At 33.3% G+C, this 15,944-nt stretch overlaps 1 protein-coding gene across 1 annotated transcript in view; it reads left to right on the top strand.

The window, feature by feature from the left end:
- Smp_166030 (erythrocyte membrane protein, putative) overlaps positions 1–12,638 on the top strand; it is a gene marked incomplete at its 5' end in the record, with an annotated part of 37,895 nt that extends 25,257 nt beyond the window's left edge. The window contains 3 exons of the mRNA XM_018795154.1: positions 2,584–2,652; positions 5,934–6,134; positions 10,779–12,638. Coding sequence (XP_018647000.1) covers positions 2,584–2,652; positions 5,934–6,134; positions 10,779–11,026 — 518 coding nt within the window. The 3' untranslated portion in view covers positions 11,027–12,638. The remainder of the gene's footprint in view (positions 1–2,583; positions 2,653–5,933; positions 6,135–10,778) is intronic.
- Between the last annotated feature and the right edge of the window lie 3,306 nt (positions 12,639–15,944).

The following is a 15,944-nucleotide window of genomic DNA, read 5'->3' as shown; positions in this document are numbered from 1 at the left end:
CACACTTTCATTAATTCTTCTTGAACTATATTCTCAATGTTCCTTTTATCTCATTATCTTAAATGTATCGTTATTTCGACTTCTTTTCCATTCATCTCGTCATGTTAGTTTCAAAAACATGTGACAAAACTACTTAATTTCTCCTTTTACTCCTTGTGGAGCAAAGGTCACTGAATAAGAGTCTTCAACCTGTTCTCTCCTGGGCTCTCCTTTCCACTTGTTTCCAAGTTCTATTCATTCGTTTGACGTTTGCCTCCAATTCCTGGTGCAATGTGTCCTTTCGTCTTCCTCTTTTTGTAACTTGTACAACGAAAGGTTGTACACTTTTGAGAAACACACCTGAATAGGTTAGGAGATTAATGACCATAATGGTGTGTAAACTCAAACAAAGAGTTTCACTTAACTGATTGTTCGACGATGATCCGTAATATCGCAATTTGGTCTATGCACTACGGATCCTTACGGAATCCAGCCTATATACAATAATATTCGATAAATAATTCCTGGCAGTCACTTAATCATTTATTCTTCGTTTTCGGATATAACTATGGTGATATTGATACTAATCGTAATAAAGTCACTAAGTAACCAAATATCTGCATAATTTTTTATTATTTATTCAATTACCCACCCTTCTTTTTTTCAGTGTTTTGTATATTTAATTATATTCAATGAATTTCTTAAAATGTAACATTCCAAATCAATCGGTTACTGAGTCAATATTGTCATTCAGATTTTACAAAAAAAAATGGTTTGAGTAAACAAATGTGACATAACAAAAATTGTATTTACTTTGTATGTGATTGTATTACATGAATGACTAAACCAATTTTTTTGTCTTTGGAAAATTTCAATGCAGTACAGTTTTGATTCATTGATGAACTAAGTTGTTCATTGAATTACAATTTTTTTTGATTTACTTAATCATCATAAAGAATTTACATTTCCTGGAGAATCCTTTTTAGGTTGTTATTGTTGTTGTATAACTTTCATTATGATCTGTATATAAGTTGGAAACGACTGTCTTGTACTGATTTGTCACTTTTTATATCGAAATTAAATTTAAGTTGGGAACATAAACCATTAGATTTTAGCTCAGCGAGATATGAAGTTGTCGGTGACTTTTCTGTCTCGTATTCGGCGTGTGTGTGAATTAATGAGGTGTTTCTGCTGTCAACAGTTTATTTTTAATGATGAAAAACAAATCTGAAAATTAGAATGAAAATTTGTTAGATTTTTGTTTGTTATGATTTTATGTAACCCATTTCGTATATTCACTACTTAACTAACCTATGTCAACTAATTAAGTGTATGTTTATGAGTAGTTGACCTGTTAATAAATTGACAAATAAAACTTCGTTTTTAAACAACCTTGAGGAGAAAAGAATACAGTTTGAAGCGCGTTTCGTCCTATTTGCGACTCGTCAGTTGTATGTACCTGCATCACAGAGTTGATGTTCACTCTGGTACTCAAACCCGGTACCGTCGGCTTCAAACACCATCGCGTTATCCACTTGTAATTTTTTATAGGTATCATTACCAAGGTTTGACTTGGTAATTTCGAATAAATTGAGCATTGGGTAGATCGTTATAAATAAATTAATATATTTATAATATCCCAATGAGTAGAGAAATTAGATTTTCTGACGTTTTGTTACTCAGTGTTATCCACTACTTCAAAGAATAAATGGCCAAATTAACATTAATCCAAGTTTAAATAGTACATAGGAACAACACGAATATTATGTGGTCAATCAAGAAAACAGGTCTAAATAAATCAATGTCATGTCATTTCGGTCAAGGTGATTCATAAGCGACATGTATGTAAATTTGTATGTGTGCACTGTTAAGGATGAAAAATGTGTGACCTTTATGGCGACAAAGGATAGAGTTTAAATTGTAAGATTCTAATGTGAATCGCGAATTATATCAGACTAGGTGACTAGGATAGATAGTCCAAGTTGGATGTGTGGTAAGGCCTTGTTTTCTATTGAGAACAGTAGGATTAAGCACTATATGGAACGCTTCAGCTACTATCCTTTCTCTGTAATTGTAAAAAACTTTTTCTAGCATTTTGATATTATTGAAATCGATTTGGTAGTTGGTGAAAATGGCGTGAACTGTTATTGCCGATTTAATTTGAAATCTATTCAGTTCTACAGGATCATCAAGTGGTTTCTTTGTGTACTTAATATGTTCTTTGGCTCGATGACTCTCCAATATACAAGGATCACAGTCAACACAACCTAAATTGTAAACGCATTTCTATGTTGACATGAAGGGGATTTTTTCTTATGAATCACTTTGAATGAAATGACATGACGTTGATTTATTCAGACCTGTTTTTTTTATTGACCACATAATATTAGTGTTGTTCTGTTGTACTATTTAAACTTGGATTAATTTTGATTTGGTTATTTATTCTCTGAAGAAGTTGCTTACATTGAGTCACGAAACATCAGAAAATCTAATTTCTCTGCTCGTAATTATTCAGTCATTCTAGTTCAATTTTTCCACTTTTCAATGATTTACTGATGTCATAAAAATTACATCTCGATTATTATATTTATTTTACCATTATAGTACATCAACAAACGAATTTAACTAAACGTGTACGATCAGCTGATACAAGTGGGAAGACATTAACTACTGGTGAGTCAATTACGTCATTATATTGATTATGATTGATGATCATTTATTCGTTCGATTTCTCGTTTGTTTTGTCATCATTGTTTGGAATAATGACTTAAAACAGAAAATTTCTTCTGGGAATAGTTAGTTACTGAACAACTATTTCGTTCAAATATAAGATTCCTCAGCTATCCACACACAACCATAATCATATTTACTTCCTGAAGTTTCATTGAGTGAAGTGGCGATCAGTAAATTCCAGCTATATCAAGCGTGAAACTAATAAAGCCAATATTAATTGATGATGTCTTCTGAATATCGAGAATTGAATGAAGTCGAAAATGTGATACATTGGATGCAAACTTAATAATCTAAGGTTAGCATACGCCATATGAGACGAGAAGATTCAGGGGTTCGACCGTTTTTAATATACATCTAGCCCAAGTCAGTCTGTGATATAAAATGTGTATTGTATTATTTTTGACTGAATACCACACTGTCACTCCACTATTTTTTTACTCGTGTTTATAACAGCAGCACCACAAGGTGATCTCTTATTTCCCCCATCTCTCTCAGATACTTGTATGTATCTTTTGATATCAGTTTGTATGTGTAGGTGTACGTATGTTATTATGTCGGTAGATCTGATGGTAATACGGATAATAGTGATAACAGTGGCGTGTTACGCATTCTTTTCATTATCAGTCGTTGTCAGTAATTAGTTTACTATTCCTATCCTTTCATTACTATTATTAGCGTTATTACTATTTATATTACCATGGCATATTTTCATTATTAATCAATAGAAAGGTTAATGTCTTGGATTTGTTTATTTTCCCCCTGCGTGGAACAAGGCCGAATCCTTAGCCCGAGGGAGGGGGGTAGACTGAGAGAGATTTTAATAGTAGAAAAAGAAATCGAAACCATGTAGCCGAATATTATTTTTGCATTTAGTCACTGCTCCTTGCTTGTTTATAAGTAGAAATGAATATTTTATTGAAATAAAAGCTGTGTCTTCTATGTTATATTTTGATTGATTATATACGCTCATAGTGAATTGGACTATCTGTGCAACTTAAATTATTGCCTTAAAGAGGTTTGTAAGTAGTATTAGGTTTGTTTGCGAAAAAAATATGTTTGATCAATCAGTTTAATAGATATTGTTACTATGGTTAGTCGTTGAAGCATCTTTCGACTAGGTAATTGTAGATGAAACTTACTTACTTACATACTTACGCCTGTTACCCCTCGTCGAGGAGCATAGGCCGCTCACCAGCATTCTCCATCCAACTCTGTCCTGAACCTTCCTTTCCAGTTCTTTCCAGTTGCTATTCATCCTTTTCATATCTACTTCTATTTCCCGGTGTAGTGTGTTCTTTGGCCTTCCTCTTTTTCGCTTCCCTTCCGGATTCCAAGTTAGGGATTGAGTGGTGATGCACATTGGTGATTTCCTTAATGATGAAATTGTACATCATTGTGAGAATAAAATTTATAGTTTTAAAATTATATGAGTATTTCTTTTCTATACTATGAAAATCAGACATATGGGTTGAATAAGTTGTTAAGTGGTTGGAGTTAGCCAACAGAAAACCCTTGCCTTGGCGTTTCGTGTAAGCGTGGAGAACCTGTAATTTTTGGAACATTGGTACTTACTGGTGGGTTTGAACTAAACAAAAGGACTAGCTGAACATGACAATAGTCACCAATCAGTAATAAGTTAACTGTAAATCCCATTGTTGTATGATATCACGCTCTTGTTACTACTTGTCTTAACTTAAATCATTCCGTTTTGTCATGAGATAGAACTAGAAAATTAGAATAGTGTGTTGCGTCATAAATATAGGCGGTAAAGGTATTACACTTTCGGATGGATAAAAATTATGCCATCAACTTAAGGGATTAATACATAAAATATCCCAACATATCATGGTAGGGATAAATCGCCGAATTATCTAATGTCATTTGAAGACCTAAATATGTAACATTTACGCGTTCAAATTAATACGGCTGTCCAATTATCACCATTGTCATTGTGTTTTTTTGGTAATCACATGGCACTTCTCAATTCATTTTACTCATGGCATAGATAATCTCAATAGGAGCACATTTTAAAATGTGATTTACGAACAACGGCCTGCTTGAATATTGGGAAAACCTGTTCCTGTCATCTAGATATTTTAACAAGTTATCTTCTTTGTTTGTTTTAACATATCATTATGTCTGTTGGTCTCAAAACCTATTCAGGTGCATCTATGAAAAGTTTACAACCTTTCGTTGTACAAATTACAAAAAAGTACAGTCAAAGATATCGTGGTTGCTGCTAATATGCATTGAAAAGAATGTACATAATTTATATGTCAATTGACTGAACTGCTAACTTCTAACTGGAGACTGCTCAATATTTATCATCAGGATCGATCAAGAATTATGAAAAGGAAACTTGTTGAAATGTTTTGTGTTGAGAATTCTATATTGTACCAAAAATATTATACTGAGTAAAGCCATTATTAATTAAGATGTCTACTATAAGATACTATTTAGAAATGAAATAATTTATTAATAAGAATGTGGATTCTCATTGAATGAGATGTAAATCATACCCCATCCACTACCTACTTCCGAGTGCAATAATGACTTGCATAAAAATAGAATGGAGAATAGATAGATGCAGTCCAACAAAAACATTGAACGTTGATCTACATCACATAAGTTGCAGGTTTCTTTTATTAAAATCACTAAAATAATCATAAATTATGAGTAAATAACTCATATGAGATGAATTGTCTATTTTCCATTGTCATCTTGATGTTTTCCAGAGATTTGTTTTACTATTTGAATAAATTAATCCAATGGATACTTGTACACAATTTCTACGACTGTTGAAATCGAAAGAATGATTGAAATTACATAATATTTGTTTTTCAAGTTTATTACAAATCAGTATTACCGTGATTTGTTGTTACTACAGCAACACTTATGATTGTAATCTATCATGCTTCAAAATTATCAAGCCCAGTAATTCACACCTGTTCCTATGGGTTATTTTTCTATAAATGCTGTGAAATTTGATATTTGAATTGTCTTCTGTTAAGACACAATTGTCCCTTTCCCCCTCTTCTTACTCATATGTGGCTGTCACCACTGAAATGTTGTTGTATGTATACATCGTTTGGGCTGTCTAATCCTGTTAGACAAGTTTCCAATCATGGTTATTTAGGATACAATCAACTTACGTAAATTATAACACTGTTTTTTTTTATCTGTATACAAAATTGATGGTCTTTTTATTTCTTCCATATTAGATGATTCAACTCTACCACCTGGACCACCAGTTTATCTTGATGTTATTTGGGTTCCTAGTTATCTTGTTCGTGTACCACAATCTTTAATGGTGGAGTTTTTCATTCGTGTTCGAGCAAAATTATACATTTTATCCGGCGAAGCATTACACCCTAATATCGCTGAAGCATTAATTACAGCTAAAACAAAATGGAATCCAGATGGTAAGTGAATGATAAGTCAATACATAAATATTCTATTCAATGGTGATCTAGCTTAGATCGACTCATGAATTCAGTTATGAAAATTGCTACAATCTCCCCAAATCCCCATTTCTGATAATAATCATATGCTCACTAGTGACTAGATTCAAGATGGATTGTTCGTCATTTATCTAAATCACTATTATCCAAGATCGTGGTTAATTTATATTCACTGCGGTAGCATTGCATATCTGTCAATGTAATAATGAACTACAAGTCTTGATGTATCACAGTATTCATAATTGAAATAATAAAAAAAGCCTCGATTAGTATTAGTGGATCGATATTTTCATTTTGGCATTCTATTAAACATTGGTCATTCTCTCTGTGTGTATGTTTGTGTGGGTGTTCGATCATTCCATTTTTTTCGGTATTACATGTACATATTTGTGAATATATGTATAACATACATGTCTTTAGTAAAATCCTTTTTTATTCGTATTATATTTCCTTATTATTCTAATTTATTCCAAGTTTTAACAGATAGATAGATAGATAGAGAGAGAGATATTGTAATTACCTGTGTAATGGAATCCAGTATTTATTTGGCAAAGAAAATTCTCTTTTTATTGATTTTATTATTAAAAGTTACATAAGTAGTAGTATGTATATGAGATGATCATATAATCAACAAAATTTATTCATCAATATCATAGCGGCCAGACCAAAACGTGGCACAAATCCATGAAGTCACTGACAATTGGACTAAGCCACGCTGGTAGGTGTAGACTATCTGGTTAGGATTCACGAGATCATAGCAATCGATGGTTAGAAACCTTGAATGATATGACTCAAAATCGTTTGCAATGGCGAAGGTGCATCCACTCTTTGTGTTCTACCAAATTCTAATCTTCTGAATTCTTCATATCTCTATCTTTTTTCTCTTTCTAAATTTATTTCATTGGATTATACTCCTTGAATAACATCCTGTTTGGTGAAGACACTGACAAAATGCAGAGTCTTCTGTTGGAACTCAGTAATAATGCCAGGATGTTTGGGATGCGTTTCTCCCCATCCAAATGTAAATTGTTACTCCAGGACTGGCCTGCGTCAACACCTGAACTAAGGATAGGGAGTGAAGTAGTCGAACGCGTGGACAACTTCACTTATCTTGGAAGTCTGACCAGCCCTAATGGGTTGGTGTCTGACGAAATCTCAGCACGGATTCAAAAAGCTCGTTTGGCTTTTGCCAACTTACGTCACCTATGGCGAAGACGAGATCTCCGTCTATCAATTAAGGGACGAGTATACTGCGCATCAGTTCGTTCTGTTCTACTTTACGGCTGCGAAACATGGCCATTAAGAGTAGAAGATACTCGTAGGTTACTAGTATTTGACCACAGATGCCTTAGAAATATTGCTCGTATCTGCTGGGATAACCGGGTAAGTAATAGTGAGGTTAGACGCAGGGTATTAGGGAATGATGGTAAATCAGTTGATGAGATCATGAATCTTCATCGACTGAGATGATTGGGCCACGTGTTACGTATGCCTTAACACCGATTACCACGACGCGCAATGTTGACCAGTGTAGGCGATGGTTGGAAAAGAGTTAGGGGCGGCCAAACCAAAACATGGCATCAGTGCTTGAAGTCACTAACTTCTAGTCTGAGCCATGTTGGTAGATGCAGACTACCTGGTTGGGGTCCGCGTGACTATCGTAATAAATGGTTGGAGACTCTGTGTGACATGGCTCAGAATCGATCACAATGACGTAGGTGTATACACTCTTTATCTTCCCTTAAACCTTGAGATAAAAATTGCTTCATAACTTTTTCCTTCCTATACTATATCCTTATATACAACCTTTCTTTATATACTACCACCACTAAATTAATTACTTCTATGAATCCGGTGTTGATCTTGTTGTGCTAACGAGGTATGGCAACTTGGACCGATGCATATATGTGCCTGGTCCTACGTTGTCGCTGACTGACTGACTGACTGAATCTTTCGGATTACTGCTTATACTCTTACTACTTCTACCGTTATGGGATTTGAATCGACAACTACATCTCTGTGCTAATGTGGTATGGCAACTCGAACTGATGTACGTGCGTACGAAGTTCTACGCTGTGACTGACTGAACTGATATAAGAATGGAAGTCATGGAGTTACCAGTTCATAATGATCACCGAAATAGATTATGAGTAGTTTAAAATGTTCATTTTATTATAAGAAAGATATATGAACTGAATAAAGAATATTCTTTTCAATAGCTTTTCATCAGGTTCCTAAATTAATGTTCCAAAAGAATACCTGAATATAAGACATAGATTTTAAAAAAAACTACAGTATATCTATTTAGAATTGTGAGTAAAATGTGATAAAATTAATAATATTGAAATAAGTAGTATATAATGTCAACTTGAATAAGTTTGTGAGACAGTTGAAACTGTGATTTCACAGTAGAAACTGAATTCCACTGCAAGCTATCATCTATCTGTGCTTATAATGCTTGTGATGTAAGACAGAATCTAGGCATTCCTCACATATGCCACTAAGTGATAGATCAATCGCAATCCTAAACATTAATGAGAAGATTCAAACAACCAATACAAATGTTTTTTTTTGTATTTATTTGTTTGAACACATAAATATTGGTACAAAGGGGAACCGAATACATATGTGCCACACAAGGCACTTCATTTTTGTGTGGGCTGTGATACTGCCCGAGAGCCCAAACCGAAGTGAGTAGTTTTCTTAGGAGGCCACATCCGGAGCCTTCCATCTTGAGGTCTGATCCACAAGGCAGTCCCATGGGACCCGGTGACCAACGATTAGTTCATATGCTATTTGTTCCTTCAGGATACTGGAGTCCATGTGCACCATTGGTTTGGAATCAGGGTTTTCCAACTCCCCTAGGTGGACCCTCCGTGTCCACCAACCCGGTTAAAGCGCTGGACATTCGCTTTTCGTCCTCTCACTTTCGTAAACAACACCCCCGCCACGAGAAGACAGTGAGTAGGACTTCCCTGTCAGTGGCTGTATACGTGTGGTCATGTGAGAGCATTTGGAGGAGAGCTGACTCTCCTCACCCTCGGCCATACCAGGGCATTTGGAGGCCAATACAAATGAATTTAACTTTATCGAGTTGCACAAGCAAGTGACTATATGCACTCAGTACCTAAGTGGATAACGCGATAGCGTTTGAAGCGAATGGTACTAGGTTTGAATTCAAGAGTGAAGATCAACTCTGGGATACAGCTACATCCAGTTGACGAGTCTCAGATAGGACGAAATACGAGCGATGGATTCCTTTGCTAGCCACCATCCATCTCTGCTAATGATCAGAATAAATATTGATAACTTGGAGTGATTACAATAGTAGAATAGAATATTTACTTGGAGAATACTTTATGTATACACAAGTATGGATTAAGTAAGAAATAGTGAAGTGGGTTAGGCGTTAATTAAATTCTGCATTTGCTTAAGAGGTCAATAATAATAATAATGATAATATCAGAGTCAAATTAAGTTGTCTTGTGTCTAAGATGACTATTGCATTTGATGTGACTACTAGAAAAGAAAACAGTTGGGTGTATTTTTTCACACTTAAAGCTCTAGTGTTTTAATCCGAATAACTGTGGGGTCTATCGCTCTGAGAACTTTGCATATAACAGATTTTGAGAGATAATTACCAACATGATAGATTACTGTGAATGATTGATTGATGCTAGCTAAATAACTGGGTCATCAGATTGACTAGAGGTTATAGGATATACGAGAGATTAAAGGTTAAGGACACAATTACAAAATGAAATATTTTACTATGATTTTACGTCTATAAGTCAAGGTCGCTATAGATGAGAATAAGAATCGATTAAAGGTCATGACAATAGGATGAATGTTGGATGTAACGAGTGGATGCTAGTAGGATATAGTTGGATGTATAAAAAAAATCAGGAATAAGACAATATGTGACTTGGAGGTAAAAGGGATAGTATACAGCATATAAAAAGATTATAAAGTAGTGTGTAAAAGAAAATTCAGTAATCTAATGGGAACTAGAGCGATAATAAAGAACGTTATCATATATTAACTGGTTCTGTACACGTATATATAGTTTTATTTTATCCATCGCCAATGCTTCTGAAATACAAAGGAGATATGTGCGTACGCTTTTCCGTAGATTCAGTACAATCGTATAAATGATACCGTGTTCAGTCCTGCACGTTCATAGTGATCTGTATTGTAGAATAGATATTGTTATACTTATTCTGTATTGATTGATGGTGGTAGCTGCTTCCTTATGTGTAGCCGCATGTTTTGTCAATTATTAGTCCATGTAAAGAAAACTTTTTTTTATCTATGTATTGGTAGAACATAAATTGATAGTACATATTTACTTAGGATAGTGATAGTGTTGGCTGTTAAAGTCATACTTCATTCTTAATAATGCGACCTTACAACATACTTCATGATACTAAACTTTTAAATAAGCAGATTGAGGTTGGGTAACCTTAATATCTAGTCATTGTCTTCAATATTCATAACATTCATAAAAATCCTCAGAATTTTGAATCTTCAGCTGAATAGAATACAGTTTTCCTAAATACCCTGAGTGTAAACTAATTCACTGTTTATTTTCTGTTTTTTTTTTAGATGTTCCATATCTTTGTCGTTGTGATGCTAATTCACCTGATGCCTCCTTAACGATACTTCCAACAGATGAACCAAAAGAATGGATACGTTGGTTAGAAACACCATGTGGTCGATTAGATGAACAAAAAGGTTCTGATCGTTTAAAAGCAAATCATTTTCGTCTGTTACCTGCAGCTAATCTATGCAGTACTCAATTTAATGCTGGTGATACAATATTTGAATGTGAAGGATTACGTGTTGAACTTTGAATGTTCGTAAGAAAAAAATATACGGCAATAAACTCAACGTTATTGAATTGTTTAAACATGTTATACTGCATTCATTAAATTAATCATGTTGAACAAGGTGAATTGTGTCATCAAAAATTTTGAAAAAAAAAAGTCATATTTGCTTGTGTTTTTTGTTTTTGTTTTTAAGTTCATCAACCCATCATGTGAACTGCGATTATCTAATGATCACCACCTTCTCACTTCTCAATATTCATGCTGTGCTAATTGTTCAAAATTGCATAAACATATACATATATATACACACACAAATGCATACAGTTCAGCTCTATAGTTGCTAAAGACATATTGATTGTTGATGAAGTTTTATTGTTTCTTTCTTTTGAAACTACACTCAAGTACACTATTTAACTGATTGCTTCTTTTTTTCTTCTCTTCAATAAGTTTATTTTAAAACGAGAAAAATGTTGAACGGTGAAACATCTCAACGGGAATAATCTGTTGACTGATGATCTTCATAACTTATTCGTCTATATTCTCTTTCAATTCAACTACTCAACTACCAATTCTATAAATAAACATTAACATGAACTGAACTATACACAACGATTTATAACATCTACCTTTTCTATGTTTATTCTCTTTGATTTTGTTTTTTTTTTTGTTTTTTGCTTAATTTTCTTTATTTTTTATTCAATTTAACTTTGAATCTAAAATGTAAGTTGAATTGTTTGAATATTTATGGGTTGTATTTGATGATACTACTAATGAAATAGTTGATTATTCTTTTTTTTATGTACTTCACAGCTGAACCATCATAGAGTTCTTTTGTTTGATTGTTTTTTGTGTACTTTTTTTTCCGGGTGTAGTTTCTCTTTCTTTTCAATGTTCTCCGTTTTGTTTGTTTTTTTCTTTTTTTTTGATCTATAAAGTTTTACTTTATTGGCACAGTTTGTATTTCTTTTAAATTACTTCTTTTTTTTGTTGTTGTTGCTTAATTTCTTATGAATAAAGTAGGGAATGAAGGATCAAACATCAAAACACAAAGAAGTTGGTTTTGATCTGTTATTTTAACATTTACTCTTATCTGTTATTCTTTATGGTTCATTAGTTCAATTGATTTCAATGATTATCTTTTTTTCTTATTCTTTGAAAGTGAGTGTTTGTTTAGCTTTATGTGTTTAATTTGTTGACTTTTCATTGTTATTCATTGATCTCTACTCATTGTTCAATGTGAAGTTTATTTATTTTACTTGTTGATTGGTGTTTTTTTCAACAATATACCCATCAATTGTAAGGATCACCGTTGTTGCAAATGTTCTATATCTATCTGTGTTTGCAAATTAGCCCATTTATGTGACAATAAGTTACATTTTTATAAATCAATAAAGAAAAATCTTCAAAATGGACTCTTGCCGTGTTCAAGTGAAAATTATCGGTTCATTGTTGGCTTGAGTTGTAGATGTTTATTATTTTTTTCTTTTTTTTTTTGAGGTTTGCGCTTTGCCATTTGTATAATCGTTTTTTTTCTTTCCTTGCTAAATCATTTTACACATTGAAAATCTATGTGTAGAAATGGAGAAGTTGCCATTGTATCATTTTAGTTGATAAAATAGAATTATTGTCATGTTCCATTGGAGTGTTTAATTTTATAATGATTCATGAGTTATCTTTTGACATAGTCCTTTTATATGGTTGATAAACAATTAGAATTTTTATGAATGTTCTCGTTGATTATCATTGAATTGAGGGTTATACAAATAATTTTTTGTATGATTTTAGGACATTAGTAACCACTTAGAGCTCCTTACATTTTCGTAAATAGTCCTTTAAAGGCAGAGCAGCTTATCAGCCAATAAATTTAATGATTTTGCTAGCAAATTAATGAATTTATTAACGAAATGTTTTAAGAACTTTAGAGGAACTGTTTATTGGAAGTGAATAGTAGCTCACAGTAACATCTAGAATGAACGCTTAGTTCTCTTTGGAACTCATCGGCTGATTGTGCCTAGACCCGAAGTTTGATTTCCACATTGAGACTCCAACTAAGTCGTCTTCGCTTCCATCGCCAAAGAGTTATTCACTGAATTACTGAGTCCAGATTTCAACTATCTTATGTAACGAGTACGTGTTTTATTTGTATTTTACCAGTAGCTCAGTGGATAACACATTGGAGTTTGAAGTGAATTGTATCGAGTGTGAGTATCGACGTAGAAGTTCAAATGCCGAGTCCCAAATGGGATAAAACGCTTATTCTAGAGCCAACTGGTAGCCACTACTCAGTCTTAAAACTTGTAACTAAACGACAGTTTCGAGACAGTTCAGAATCCATAAATGCTAACAAAGACTGACTAGTGACAGTCCTTAACATTAACAGGAAAATACACACTACAAGAAATATATACAAAGCATCAGTTGTTATACAAGATATATTAGTTATATGTTATTAAGCCGATAAAGTTTATCCTACGATAGAAAATTCTTACGCATTTTGTCGCTTGAATTAAGCATCGGAGATATTTTGAATAATACAGTTAGTTGTGCAAAGTGAATATACAAAGTTCTGAAGATGTCGAACTATGGACTTTGAAGTTAATGAAAATCGAGCTAATCATAATTTACCGTAATTTAGTGTGATACATAATCCATGATAATTATATCGAATGAATAAAGATATGATTTGGGTTGTAAACGGAGAAGAGAGTAAGGTAATTATTATATTCAAAAGAAATAATTGTGCTAAAACGTAAACACGTTTCGAAAGTTCGTTGAAGTGAGTTTATTGTAACCCTTGAAGTAAAAACAAGCTAGAGAAAAGTGTAGTATAGATTTTTGATGAGCACAGAAGTTGCATTTGTCAATGGTATGAATATTGTATAGGCTGTATGAAATATATACTTGCCATACGTACACATTAACCATGCAATAAATGTTCATAGTGTACATGAGCAATGTAGAAACACAAATTCCAGTTTCTATACATCTATCTACAAGTTCACTACAAATAAATTTCAATATTTCCTGTAAAAAATTATCAGTGAAATAAAGATTATACACCTAGTAAGAAGTTGCCAGTTGGAAACTGCGCCAGATCTCTATTTAAGTTTTGATTGGTTCATAAATGGTTCGAATGGTTCTTGGCGGAGTAGAATAAGCTTTCGCTTGATGGGACTCCGTATCTAGCAGCAGTGAATCACCGATGCCTCCACGTTAGAACCTTAGTCCTTAAGAAATTATACACCTAACAGGGTTATTTTCAATGTAGTTTTCTCTATAATCTACAAAATATTTTATGTTACCAACAGACTCGAAATGAACCTTTTTTTCACTATTTTGACTATTTCTTCATGAAATGGTCTTTCAATTCTTTGATTACATGTTGATTTGAACATAATAACTATTCTGTTCTCTTCCGTTTACAATACAAATCATATCGTGAATCATTCAATATAATTTCCACGTGAACTTGTGAGTTTACTGTATTCTTTTTATGCATCCCAATACCATTGTAATGAACAAGCATACCAATGGGGACAATGAAATGTATTTGTATACAAAGTTACAGAATCACTTAGTAAAATCTGGGAACCACACAGTAAATTCTTCATTTGCAAAATATCAATCAACCGTCTCAGACTTCAGTGTTGTTTCGTTACCACACCAATCATTCTTTGTTTTTGTCCTGTTTTCTTCGATCTTCTTAACCTTTTACCCCCAGTTATTTCATTTCTGATTGATGATTCATACTACTTATATCTATCGACATCAGTAGCACACATCACATCACTTGATTAGTGTTTTTTTTTCATTGTTAAATAAATATTTATTCATGTAGAGTTATGATGAAAATTTAATTCCCCCCCAAAAAAATATTTCTCTTTATTTTCCTTTTATTTTTAGATATAAAAAAATTGTAGAATTAATCAATGTATATTGATTGTGATGGTTTATAAATCGATTTTTCTGTTCATCTATATATCCTTAATAATTTTTTGGGGGGATTAAGGTAACCCCCTTTATTTATTTATTTTTTCTTTCAATTTTTCAACCAATAATATTTTAATATATCCAGTTTTATTTTTTCAGAAAAAAAATTACGGTTTTTTTTAATACATAAAATTGGAAAATAAATGAAAACAAAATTGATTACACAATGAATCTAGCAAAATGGGGATTATTATCATTTATACTAAAAAAAACAGTACAATTGAATATGAATTCAATCAAGAAAATGTTGGCTGATAATATCAAATATAAATAAGGATAATGGATAACTTAAATTCATTTGGTGTTGTTTACTTGTATCTTCCCATTGTTGTTTAGGACTGCAATTGATTAGTCTCTTATTGATATATGTATATACTGTGCGGATTGCTTCGATATTACCTTAAGTGGAGTTCAACCAGGTCTGTTGTGAGATAGAAACTCACTGAAGATACTTGGTGAATGGTTACTGAACTTCGTGGATTGGTTGGAGTTAAACATAAACACCATCGGGTGTCAGCTCAGTGATCTATCAGTTAAGTGCTCTGGCGCGAGACTGGTAGGTCTTGGGTTCGAATCTCGCGAAGCGGGATCGTGGATGGGCACTGCTGAGGAGTCCCACAATAGGACGAAACGGCTGTCTAGTACTTCCAGGTTTTCCATGGTGGTCTAGCTTCAATTGACTCATGATTTCAATTCTGCGAATTTTCTTAAGTCACAAGCTTTATAGGTAAAAATAGATATTGACTAGTAGTACAAATCAGTTTGACACGCGTCTCATCCTATTTAGGACTCGTCATCTGGATGTACCTGCATCTTGAGTCTCGGAGTGAACATCAACTCTGAGATGCAGGTACATTCAACTGACGACCTCCAAATAGGACGAAACGCGCGTCCTGGATTCCACTACTAGCCAATATCCAGCTTTGCCTATAAAACCTAACTTATCTTGTCA

Source organism: Schistosoma mansoni (genome assembly GCF_000237925.1).
Source record: "Schistosoma mansoni, WGS project CABG00000000 data, supercontig 0181, strain Puerto Rico, whole genome shotgun sequence".
Classification (NCBI taxonomy): Eukaryota; Metazoa; Platyhelminthes; class Trematoda; order Strigeidida; family Schistosomatidae; genus Schistosoma; species Schistosoma mansoni.
This window is presented reverse-complemented; position numbering and strand designations above follow the sequence as displayed.